Source organism: Siphateles boraxobius, unplaced genomic scaffold, assembly GCF_051911475.1.
Source record: "Siphateles boraxobius isolate OS27281-9 unplaced genomic scaffold, OSU_SipBor_1 18, whole genome shotgun sequence".
Classification (NCBI taxonomy): Eukaryota; Metazoa; Chordata; class Actinopteri; order Cypriniformes; family Leuciscidae; genus Siphateles; species Siphateles boraxobius.
The window spans coordinates 2782550-2796306 of NW_027508788.1; the positions used below are offsets into that span (position 1 = coordinate 2782550).

At 36.6% G+C, this 13757-nt stretch overlaps 1 protein-coding gene across 1 annotated transcript; it reads left to right on the forward strand.

Annotated features, from left to right (window-relative positions):
* The first annotated feature begins 24 nt into the window (after nucleotides 1-24).
* Nucleotides 25-12919, forward strand: stom (stomatin). The gene is made up of 7 exons (XM_077232928.1): nucleotides 25-328; nucleotides 2510-2619; nucleotides 3258-3330; nucleotides 7846-7928; nucleotides 8808-9011; nucleotides 10000-10134; nucleotides 11614-12919. Exons 1-7 carry the CDS (start codon nucleotides 268-270, stop codon nucleotides 11800-11802), a joined length of 855 nt encoding a protein of 284 aa, XP_077089043.1. The 5' UTR covers nucleotides 25-267; the 3' UTR covers nucleotides 11803-12919.
* The last annotated feature ends 838 nt before the right edge of the window (nucleotides 12920-13757 follow it).

Genomic DNA, 13757 nt, shown 5'->3' on the forward strand with positions numbered 1-13757 from the left:
TCTCTATGATGTCTATGCTCCGGCGCAGTGGAGGTGACGTATTTCCGCTTTTTAGTGCAGCTCCCATGGCAGCTCCGCTTTTGCTCCAGCCCACCCCCACCCCCACTCCAGCCCAACCCCTTACATTCAGAGGGGGGCTGAAGCGCACGTAGAGTCCGAAATGTCCCGTGGAGAAAACCACTTCTGAGAAACGATCTCTGAAAAACTGTAAGGGTTTGAAAGATCTATTCCATATCAACCCTGAATAATTCAAATATATCCCCTACAATGGAAGAGCGCAGGGAAACAGCTGCAATGAGAGAGCAAGAAAGGAGGGATCGACAAATAGGTAGGCTACTATTGAATTATTATTATATTTAATATCACGTGTTTGCATCGTTGTGGCGTTGGATATACGCTGCATTCAGTTCACGTGAAACGAAAAGGCCATACTAGATGCCTCTGTATATTGCCTTTAAAAATATTTTTAAAAAATGCATTAGAAAATAGATAAACATGCTTCCCTTACTTTTTCTTCAAGGTCTGTTATTATTGGTAGTGCCGCCATAGGCGTGCCTCTTTTTTTCTGTGCCAAACTGGGCAACAACAGGTGCTCATCATACCCCAGCAACATTAAAATGAGTCCTGTAGCACTCCACCAAGAAATGCTCTATTCATCACAACAGTGACCTGATGTTTTGTTGTTTATTTTTGTCAGGCCCTTAATTTGTCTCTCAAAATAATAAAGGTATAATAATGAAAATGTAGCATACGTGGTACGGTGTGATATTTTTATGCAGTATAGTATAGCATGATGTGGTATAGTAAAAGTAGTAAAATAAAACTATAATGTATCTGCATTGCTTCTAAATGTCTATAATTATTCTGATTATTTGTGTTGAACATCCTGTCAAAATGCATGGAGTTTAAGATTCAGTTCAGGAGTTTATTCAGATCATGTGACTGGTGGTCAAAGATCTCTAGAGTGTAATGCAAAGATTGTGAGGTCAGTACAAACTAGGGATGATTTAATCATTCTACAATTACTGTGACCACTGTCCTGCTCAATAATCATATCCTTAGCACTCAATCTTACTTTGCTCTGACTTTCCCATCAGGAAATGTAATTTGCCCTGGATGTATTTGCATCTGTTAAAAGTCACGTCTTATCCCTTATTAGGGCAAATGGGGTTGTAGACTAATAGCCTAGGCTTAAGCCACACTTACAGTAGCCTTACAGTTACATTTCTCTATAGATCGATGGTGTCACACAATTGATGATTCTCCAGGTAGGTGAATTTTGGAAGCAAAGCAATGGCAGTTTTGTTTATTAATTTTGTTTTTAACTGTAGAGAAGTGTTCATTTGCTATGTGTTTATTGATTTTATCAATGCGGGTAGAATGGCTATGAAGATGTTTTTAATGTTTGTATTGGCATAAGAAAAACATTTGTTTGGTTCCGGTTTCCGACCGACCCTGTCAATTTATGTGCGACCCAAATTTATTTTATGAGCTTGGGGAAGAAATAATACAAATTAAATAAATACACAAATAAAAAACTTTGAGGCGAACTATAATTTATGTTTTTGTACAGCACCGTATTTGTATAGCCTGTTGTCCTCCAGCAATGCGAACAAACGAGGCAGCCACGGCCGGGCGTTCACACATCGTTGTTGTCATGTAGATGCATTGCTGCACTTGTGACAGGGCGCATGAACTGAACCAGCAGAGATAGAGAGAGAGACCCGGTCGCGCGCGCGCGCTCTCTCTGCGGAGCACATTAGTCCACACATTCAGCTGACATATAAGCCACACTTGAAATAAACGAAAAGACAATCCAGTGATGAAATGTTTTCTGTGATGACACAAATCTTGTGGGATGTCCTAACCACCGGGATCACACAACGCGCACGCGTCCGATAATGACACGTCAAATTCGCGAACTAATGACTCATTTGAACCGATTCGTTTTAATGTATGGTTAAAACAACTTATCTTTCCAACACTGAACTCACGAGACGTCTGACGTCCCGTTTGCCCCCACGCACACATTTAAAATCAGCGTATGTGTGTGTGTGTGTAACATGCTGGGACACACAAGGTGGTAGAGTACATGTACAGGTAGGCTATGTTATGAAAAAATAGAGTAGCTTTTCCATCGCTACTGTAAATAAAAAAAATAAATAATAATAATAATAATTTCCTTCCTATCCCTTGTTGCCACTGGACAAAAAAAAAAAAAGTCCCTACCGACCCATGACATCAACTGACAACCAACCGGAACCAATTTTTTTTTATGCCCAATGTGCTGCAGAAGTCCCTTGATAGATGCATTTCTAAACTATTACTCTAATGCATGCACTTCAGCTTGAAGCTAAAATATTGTTTTTGCATGTTTGAACTCATGTAACCCATCCGTTTTCTGAGCTATGTTAGGGTATTGCACAATTGTGTGTGACCTCTTATCTCTTTTTATAGTATAGTAAAATAATTCTAGTTTATGCATATGCATGCTTGTTTTGCCTTTCAGCCTTGGAGAACACAGACAGTGACATTGGTTTGTGTGGATGGATCCTGGTGCTTTTCTCCATTCTGCTCACGTTGCTGACCCTGCCTCTGTCCATATGGATGTGCATTAAGGTACTTAGCGGTGGTCCTTTAATTAGTGTGATGTCATATGGCTTGTGGTCAAGTGCGTTAATTCCCAAGCAGGGATGGCCCACCAGAAACCACAGCCTTTTCTGTATCTGTATTAAAATTGTTTTGTTAAATTGTATTGACTGATACATATATCCGATATTTCAAAGGATACCAATACGTTTAAAGAAATCTACTATCAGCTAATATAGTTGAGCATCCCTTAAAAAAAATTCTAGGTATTCACAAGCACAACTCAACAAATGATTCATTAGCTAGAAATTTCCCTTCATCAGTGCAATCTCTATAGAATGATTTCACAATTTTTATTTGGAAATCATTAACCGTTGGAAAAGTCATGAAAATTCATTGGTCAAAAGGTGTGGGATCCCTAATATTTTTATTTCGTAAATAATTTTGGTTTTGACAGCAGGCCCACCAAGTGGTCCAATTCGTTTTCATGGGACGTGAGAAGCCTTATCTTTATCATCTTTATCTTTAAAAGAGAGATGACAAAAGCATGATAAAGGTTGCCATGCAACATCTAAATTATGTAATTAGAGGCTGTTTTACCTTCCACTGTTTTAAATTGCTGTAATTTAGCTCTTTTTATGAGATAAAAATACTTCTTGTTCCTACAGATAGTGAAGGAATATGAAAGGGCAATTATCTTTCGCCTGGGACGCATTTTACGAGGAGGAGCCAAAGGACCAGGTAACGGAAAAAATCAATGGCATTTGATCATTCTGATTTAATCAGAACTGCTGGTTTAAGTGTTTAATGTGATAATGATCATGTCTGTAACTAGTGATCACACTTGTGTTTTTTTTGTTGTTGTGTGTGTGTGGTTAAATGTTGTTTGCATTTGTGCTGTGGCCATTCACCACAATCCCTGCTTGTCACAAGGCAAAACCACGCTTGTGCTGTAGAAAACCAGAAGTTATCTGTTTTGCATTTCTGCTGACCTGAATAAACAACTTCTTTTTTTCCCCCAGAGTCAAGATAATTCAGTTGAGGACGATATACTGTACTGTATATACACAAAAATGCACATTAAGTCATTTTACCTTGTTCAATCATATGCAAATGTAATAGAACAATTTATTATATTCAGGAAATAGGCATCTAACCCAATAAGCACGTGTACATTTCTGAGACATCTGTAAAAGATCATATTACCTGGATAGCATCACGTTTTAAATCAAGCTTTTATTTCAGAGGCACATAATGATCTTATATTTCATAGTGATCTTGCTTAGATAGAAAAGCTATATGAAAAGGTGCTAAAAATCTAAGGGTGTAATGTCAGGTTAGTCACACCTCATAACCTGTACTGCACTCTAGTCTTCTAAACAGAGGTGGACAGTAACGAAGTACATTACTTGAGTACTGTACTTAAATACACTTTTTGAGTATCTATACTTTACTTGAGTATTGTGTTTTCTGGAAACTTTTTACTTTAACTTCACTACATTTGAAAGACAAATATCGTACTTTTTACTCCACTACATTTCTGTCAATGTCCTTGAGTAGAAAGTAGTTATGTTTGTCAGGGCATGATTATTTCCGTCTCTAAAACGTGATTGTTTTTTTTTTTTTTGCGGCTGACAGACAAGCCTATCGGTATCACTCCTGTAGGGTCACGTGTCGTGAAGTTTGACGATTAGTACGATTTCTCTTTACTAGTGATCTGTGAGAGACAGTATCGTTGTCACAAGTAATTGTTTGAAAGTTTTGTTTTCATGGCAAATAAATATTTACGTTGTGCTGTTTGTTAAAACAGTATTGCTGTTGGGCAGTTATACAGTTATGGTTGTAACTAGGTTTTTTAAAAATTATTTACAGACCGCTTGATTCAAATGTGCATGAATGGATACACATAGATGTGTACTTCTTTTGTTGGGGTGGTAGGAGTGTTAAATAAAAAAAAATGAAGATGATTATGGCTGAATTTATAAATTCAGTTGTTTAATTTCTATAGGTTTTGTGACCTTCTAAAAGCTCCACACTACAAAACTACACACTGGTCAGTGTATTCAGTAGGTTGCTCCAGAGGCATAAGGTCCTGTAATAATGCAACAATAATATAACAATGCATTGACATTTACTTTGTACTTTTGATACACAAGTACTTTTAAAAACAAGTACTTCTGTACCCTTACTAAAGTAAAAATCGGTCTTTCCAACTTTTACTTGTAACGGAATAATATTTGACCACTAGTATCTGTACTTTCACTCAAGTAAGGAAGTTGTGTACTTTGTCCACCTCTCCTTCTAAATCATAAAAGTCACTTGACCAGATATCTGATAACCATCCGTTTTGTTTGTGGCCCTGCATCCATGATGTCACATATGAGAATTGTGGATCAGGTTCCACACAACACTGTGGTCACCACTGTGATTATAGGATTTTCATGGAGGTTGATCTTAGCGACTGGATGTTTAGTAATTTGTACTGTAAGTACTCTAATCCCCCTCAACCATTCTCTTCTTCTTCTTCCTCTTCTTTTCCTTTTTCTTTACCTTATTCTTCTGCTTAAAAATGTCAGCAAATTAATTCAGCTCAGACCATTTAACAGATGGGCTCCATCTACAACCTTAACCTGCCTCCACATTTACCATTGCTCTATGAAATTTGGCCACATTTTAGTTTAGGTTCTATGAACTATGACTTTGACTCAGTAAGCTCCAAATTATTGCTTATTAATAGTTAGTAAGCTAGTTGTTATGTTTAGGTATGGAGCAGGATTAAGGAATGTTGAATATGGTCATCCAGAATAAGGCATTAATATATGTTTTATAAGTACTAATAAACAGCCAATATCATAGTAATATGCATGCTAATAAGAAACTAGTTAATAGTGAGAATTAAGGTTAGCGAGACCCTAAACTAAAGAGTTACCTGAAATTTTGTGGGCAAAATCTAGTCATTTCAGTTGAAATCTGTGACTTTCATGTGAAGGCGAATAAGTTCCCCACGCAGATTTCACTCTTGTTCAAATTGGTCACACAAATTTGCCACGTTTATCAACAGAACTCTGCTTTGTTTGAAAGTGACTTATGTGTGAGCTGTGCTTCACACATTGCTACACTATTCAAATTAAACATTGGTACCTTTTTTGCATGTGCAATCTCACCAGAATTTCGCTAATGTGACCGTACCCTTAGATATACTGTTTTTTGAAGAAATTTCAGATAAAATAAACAATGTCCCATTAAAGGGATCGTTCAACCAAAAATGAAAATTCTGTCATCATTTACCCACCCTCAAATTGTTTCAAACCTGTAGACATTTGTTTGATCTACTGAACACGAAGGAAGATACTTTGAAGATGGGCCCCATTGACTTCCATAGTATAGAACCAAAATACTATGGAAGTCAATGGTGCCCCACAAAATAATTGTAATTCTTGGGTGAACTATCCCTTACATTGTTGGAATGTTTCCATTCAAAGTGTAACCAACAATGATGACATCATTGAAATACTTGCATACTGCTGTTGAAATTGGTCCTCTTTCTTGTGTTTATTTGCATATTGAATGGTGACGGTTCTTAAATGTAAAAATGGCGGTAGAATGTTGAATCCTGTGCAAAGGCAACAGGGAAAAAAAGTTCTGATGCAACATTTCATTTACGCAAATTTAAACTTACCTAAAGCAAAACTATTCTTTAACTGCTTTAGCAAACACTGATATTTCCTTTAAGATATTTAAATCTCTTTGTTAAGTTAGAGTCAATGACACTATGGCTGTGATTGTTGTTGGTGTCTCTGGTGTATATTTGTCCGTGCTGTGTTTTGGAAGAAGAAACCGCAGGGCTTTCCCTCCAGGAATGAACTTATGAGGGTAGTGTCTATTATTAGAGTTAGTCCGCCTACTTTACCCCTCTTATGCTCAAGGCTTTTCATTGTGAACTCAAATTTTTTTCATTACCATTTCAGTAGTTCTTTTTGGGGCAATAAATTCCTTCTGCATGGCTAGATGTCATTTGTGCTATAGTTTAGTCCTGAAGAGTAAGCTTGATTTCTCTTTGAGGCTGCTAGCTGGGGTCTGTAAACAATCTCCAGTGGCTCCTCCTCCATGACTGTATTTAGGGTGGAATGTGAGTGGAATTTTACACAGTAGGTTATACAAACCTCTGAAGAGACTAACAAATCCTGATTACTCTTGGGAACACTTCCCATTTTGGATTATAAGCTGCTGGGATGACAAATGAAACACATTAAGTATTACTAAAGCACCAGCACAAACACGCATACTGCACATGCTTTGGGGGGGGGGGGGGTCTTTTGAATAGTCTTTTGAATCTGTACTCAGCATTTTTCTTTTGCCCAATTTTTTATTTATTTAAAAGTTTTTAAAATAATTTTACTAACTATACTATATGTGCACTCACCGGCCACTTTATTAGGTACAACTGTTCAATTGCACGTTAACACAAATATCTAATCAGCAAATCACATGGCAGCTACTCAACGCCACAAGCAGCACACACAAACACACACACTAGTAAGTTTTTTTTAAGAAATTCATACATTACAGCATATTCGAATGATGATTGCATTATTGCTGCCATTTTTGTTATGTACTTTACCACAGTCTCTGTTGTTATTGACTTCCAAATAGATTCTAGTTGTTCCCAAAGACTTGCTTTTAATGAAACGTTTGTGCTATCTATCTTTGAATCCACTAAATCCCAAATTTGTTCAATAGGATTCAAGTCTGGACCTCGAATTGGCAAACTGTGACTAAAGAACTTACACACACTGCTGGATTAACCATTACAGAAACATAAATAATGATTTTGGTAATGACCAATAGTGTTAGTTTAGGGAAGCTGTAGCACAAACCTTACATTGGATTCAAAGATACATAGCACAAAAGTTACATCCAAAGCAAGTCTTTGGGACAATTAGAATCTATTTGGAAGTCAATAACAACAGAGAATGTGGATATATATATATATATATATATATATATATATATATATTTCAGAAAATATAATCCTGTAAACTGATGTTACTGTTCTTTACTGTAAATAATTAAAGCAGATGATAGTCCAATCATCCATGCAATTGGCGGGGAGTGTGGTATTTGGTAGATTGCCACTTGTGCACCTATTGAAGATCAGGTCTGTGTAACTAGGAGAGGAGTTACTGATTATAATTAGTGTCTGCTGCTGTTATGTTATGTAAATATTTAGCTTTATTTGTGTGTTGTCTCACACAGGTCTTTTCTTCATCTTGCCGTGCACAGACAGCTTTATCAATGTGGATATGCGCACCATCACTTTTGATATCCCCCCTCAGGAGGTGAGGTCACATGCACAAACACAAAGACTAATCTTTATCTTCAGCCTTTGTTTTAACCCATGAAAAGTATCAATTGGAAGGAGAAGTCTGTAATTTTTGTTAAGATGTTAATACTTTTGCTACACAGTTTAATGCGGAGGTACTATGAGCAAGTCATTTGTAGTTTGACATTCCAAAGTGCCAATAGTTGGTTGGAGTTTACAGGGAGCTTGTTCTGCAAAAAATCACTTTATGGCAAAGCTGAATTTTTGCTTCTTAATATTTTTTTTGATACTATTAGACATTTGTTTCAGGACTTGCTGATGAATAGAAAGTTCAAAAGAACTGCATTTATTTGAAATAGAAATATTTTGTTGCATTATGAATGTTTTTACTTTCACTTTTGAATAGTTTTAGTATTAATCAGTATAATTTTTTTTCTTTTTCTTTTAATCTTAATTACCCTCAATTTTATCACATTTATATCACAGTTTCCAGAAAAATATTAAACAGCACAACTATTTTCAAGATTGGGAATACTAAGAAATGTTTCTTGAGCAATAGATCAGCATATTAGAATATTTTTTTTTAAATGATTATGTGACACTGAAGTTTGGAGTAGTGATGCTAAAAATCATATTTGCGTCACAGGAATAAATTACATTTTAAAATATATTCAAATTTTATATTATTACTTCAGAATATTATTTTGAAATGCAACCTTAAGAGACATGTTTCAAAACATTAAAAAAAAATCTTAATTACCCCAAACATTTAACAAGTAGTGTAGCTTTGCATAGTTTTATTGATATTTGTATTTAATATAGATTTTAGTGTAGTTGATTTTCTTGTGTTTTGCAGAATATCACCCTGATGAATAGCCTGTGTGCTTCCTCATAGGTTCTGACAAAGGACTCTGTGACAGTGAGTGTAGATGGTGTAGTCTACTACCGTGTTCAAAACGCAACACTGGCAGTGGCCAACATCACCAATGCTGATGCAGCCACTCGTCTGTTGGCACAGACCACCCTGAGGAATGTGCTGGGTACAAAGAACCTGGCAGAGATCCTGTCAGACCGTGAAGAAATCGCCCATAGTATGCAGGTATCACACTAAACACATACAAACATTGTAAAAACAAGAATTATATTTTTTAAAGGATCACCCAAAATGAAAATCGAAGCCTAAAGGGATAGTTCACACAAAAATGAACATTGTTACACAACTACCACTTTGACATCAATTTAGTCAAAGTTTTTTTAAGAGACACGATTGCTTTATATGATGAACAGATTGAATTTATGCTGTTATTCACATATAAACATTTATCATTGAACATTAAAAGAAGCTCAACCAAACCTGAGAACAAACCTCTTGTGGAAGCTCAAACGTGCTGCGTAACACGAGAATGAACCTCATTGGTTCTTGCACACCGAGCAAACATGCTTGAGCTTCCGTTTACCATAACTGATGTGAGTTGATGAATGTTAATATGTGAATAAAAGCCTAAATTAAATCTGTTCAGCATATAAAGTGATTGTGTCTCTACAGAACATTTGGACTAAACCTCTCAATTTATATGGCTTAGTTTTACGAACTCTTTATGAACTTTTTGAAGCATCAAAGTGGTCGTTGCATTGCTATCTATTGAGGGATAGAGAGCTCTCAGATTTCATCAAAAAAGTTATTCGTTTATGTTCCGAAGATGACCTGAAGTCTTACGGGTTTGGAATGAGATGAGTGTGAGTAAATGACAGAAGTTTCATTTTTGGGTGAAATAACCCTTTAATCTCGCATTGAATTGATTTCAGCTAGACCTGATTCAACTAGACATTGAATCTCTTCAGGTAGTGCAGTCATTGTAGATCAGCTGAGATGCTGACATATCTAGCTCGACTTCACTGCTAGCGCCTTCCTCAGTTTGCACGTGGCCCGATGTTCGCTCATTTCATCTGACATCCTTTTAAAAAAATATGGTGAACATTCTTAATGGCAGGTACAGCTTGGCACAGCGCTCAAATTCCTGAGAAGCATGAAGCTTTAAGGAATCTCTGAGAAGAAGTGGTTAGACTTGACTTTGTTTTTTCCTCAGTCCACGCTAGATGATGCCACAGATGACTGGGGTATTAAAGTGGAACGTGTGGAGATTAAGGATGTGAAACTGCCCCAGCAGCTCCAGAGGGCCATGGCTGCCGAGGCTGAAGCATCCAGAGAGGCCAGAGCTAAGGTAACATGCTTTTGATATGTAGTAAGTGCTTGGGGTCAGAAAGAGGATGGAAATGTTTATATTCAACCAAATCAGGACTGTTTTTAATGCCTTGCTTCACATTATAAGTAGACTTCAGGGGGGAAATTGGTATTATCTAATGCAGTGCCATTCATCCATTACAAATATGTGGTTGAACTGTCTAAATAAATACTTTTTGAAAATACTGTTTATAGTCTTAGAAAGACTTGTAAAAACAACTTTTTACAAGATTAATGAAAAATTAAATATATATATATCATGCATGTATAGTAATTTTTAAAAGTTTGGGGTCAATATTTTTTCCTTACGCCTCTAGACGTAACACCACACACACAGAAGATACTCTAGGATAACGGATGGATTTTGCTGGCAAACACATATTAATCGTCCTTTCATGTACATGCATGTACATACTGTAGACCAAATTATTATTGGACTGTGGAAGCTGAATGTAAACGTTCGCTGTTCTGAGGCAAGACCACCGCAACAGCCTCACAGAAATCCGTAAATGACAACCCCTTTCCTGTTTCCACTAATTTATCTGTTGATTTATGTAAGAGTCTGTATTTTGGCATTTCCAGCTATGCTCGGTTAACCTCTTCTGTGTGCAATAGAAGTTGCTCCGCTTAAAAATGTACACATGCTCTCAGAAGAACATGGTAAAGGAAGTTAATGAGTTTATTTTTGGTGCACAATTACTCTTTAGTGCTTAGTTCAGATACAAGTATGTTTTCTTCAAATCAGTCCCCCTACCTACACCAACCACACAGCTAGACGTGGGAAACCACTGTCCTGGTTTGTAAACGGTACCTCTCTGCAGGAAGATATATAGCAGACACTTTATAAGAAGTAATGTACAGCGGTGGTTCTCAATTCACCCTATTTTGGCACAAATTCATCTGTCACTTAGTAGAAATATATTTTGACAGAAATATTAGCCAGATGCCAGTGTGGACTAGTTGCGTGGCATGACATTATCCTCAAAAATGATGCAAGACAAAGATCAACATGACCAAGTATATATTAAATACAGGTTTACTTGCATTGCAACATAAGCATGGTTTGTTCTGATCACAAATTGTTTTGTGTAACCATCAAGAGACATTTAGAATCATTAACTAAATTTGTGCATATAAAAACTATCATTTTAGTAATCGTAAATAATTTTCCTATTTTTATTTAAAATTTACATATTGTTCGACCTATAAATTTTGTGATCAAATTAATAACGTATTGATATTAAGATTCCTAATTTTTTACTAAATAATGTGTGCTGTATCAGATCATCACTTGATGTCTAATGTACAATCTGGGTCATAAAGCAAACAAGTTGGCTGATCAAAAGAGAAATGCCATAAAGGGCAAAGAGTGGGCGTCAATTTTGGTGCGGTATACGTGGTTTGCAAAAATCAAGACGCACGCGTTTTTTTCTCACACCGACTCTTTTGCTCTCTGTAGGTGATAGCCGCAGAGGGAGAAATGAATGCGTCACGGGCACTGAAGGAGGCATCTCTGGTGATCGCAGAGTCTCCCTCAGCTTTGCAGCTGCGCTACCTTCAGACCCTCAACACCATCGCAGCCGAGAAGAACTCCACCATCATTTTCCCTCTGCCCATTGACATGATGCAGTCCTTCCTGAAGCACTGAACTAAGAGCCACATAAAGCCAGCCACGCACACAAACAGATGCATCCATGCAGAAATGAACAGACTGGCGTTACATAATATCCACTCATGTGAGTAACATGGACAGCGGGATCGAGAAGTCTAAGACCACATTGAAATCTGCTATTAAAAGGTGCAGTAAGCGATTTCTGAGAAACACTGTTGATATTTGAAATCAACCCAAACAAACACACCCCTCCCTTCATTGCCCCACCCCCAAAATGCACGAACACGCAATACAAAAGTGGATGTTTCTTTATCATAGCTGAAGCAAAGTAAAATAAGGCTTCTTGAAAAATAAAGCATGAATGAACGAATGAAAAGGAAGAACAAAAACTGAACATAATTATATTACACAAGAGTATATACAAGCAAGAGTTCATTGTTAGTCAGTAGCAGCACACCAGCTCTAGACAAACAATGACATTCAAAACTGTTACAACAACAGAATATCTTGGTTCTGTGAAACATAGCGAAACCAATGTTACTCATGTTTGGAGCAGAAACAACGCAACCTCTGCGTCCATTTTCAGGCACTGGAAAGCTTTTCTAAAATAACTCAGGTCCTAAAGCTCTTGCCTAATCATGATCCTGCTTTTTCCAGTGATATTCGTCTGACTTTGTCTCTTTTGTAATATCTCTCAGCCATCTCTCTTACTACAGTCTTTCTTCAAATCTCCCTCTGGCTCTTCTTTCTCTCCTCTCCCATCATGAGTGGACACGCCCCCTACTGCCGAATGGCTATAAGTTGTGGCGCTCAGTCCGATCCACTTTCAGTAGCGTTTCTCAGAAGTCACTTAGTGCACCCTTAAAATTCTGAGCGTTTTGAGGTCACTAATCAAATGAGCAAATTGGTAATCATGTGACTCTGTCAGTTGTTCAAGATGGGCTTTGGATCTTTTGGATCAGATTTTGGACCCCACTGTACATATGCCACATACACACTCACAGCTGTTTTTTGATGTATGATCTGTAGATGTTCCTAGTAAAAACATCTATCTGAAGGAAATCTGATATAGATAAAGAATATGAAAGTCATGAAATATTCATTAAATAATAAACTGATTTCAAATAATTTATGCCCCTGGACAAAAACAAAATGCTTGTGTTTTTTTAACTTTTTTTCATGCATGTGTTTTTTTTTTATAGCAAAAATTTGGACTTGGGAGTGAATATGCTTCGCAAATTTAAATTGCTTACAATTTCTCTGGTTATTACAAGGATAGAACAGTGATAACAGCCCAGAGCTGGCTGATCTTTTAGACATTGATTATTGCAGTGTGTGGTTTGGTTTTTTTGGTTGATAGTTTATGGAACATCTCCTGGTCATATGAGTGCATGTGCTTGTGTTTCAAGCATGTGTAACTAACCTCCTCGGTCGCCAAATGGAAAACAAACCGTCTATAGGGATATTTGGATAGTATATCAGATGACAGCAATGCTTATTGTGCCTAAACCAGTTTTTCAAAAAACCTCGCTTTCTCAAACCTTTATTATCGCTGACTTTTATTGAATGCCTTAAGCCATTTCCATTTCAATTACTGAATCAATATTTACAGGTTTACATTATGTTGGTTCATTTTTAAAACCACAATGCATTAGAGATCTAGCATTTATACATCATAATAATTTTATCATTATAATATTACATTATAATATTTTATCACTTGATTTTAAATATAATATTTTATCTGCCCGACATTTTCATGCATGTAATGTAATATTTTTTATTTGGTCGGTCTGCAGCTGAAAACAAATTAAGGCTATAGAGGTCAATGTTTGTGTTTGTAATGAGTATTTGCTGCTTTATATATCAGAGGATGGAATTACAGACTCATCAAAGATGTGAATCACTTGCACTGCTGCTTAGGACTATATTTATCAAATATTTGTATTTTCATCCTTTATCAGTCACAAGCATATAAATAGTATATATAA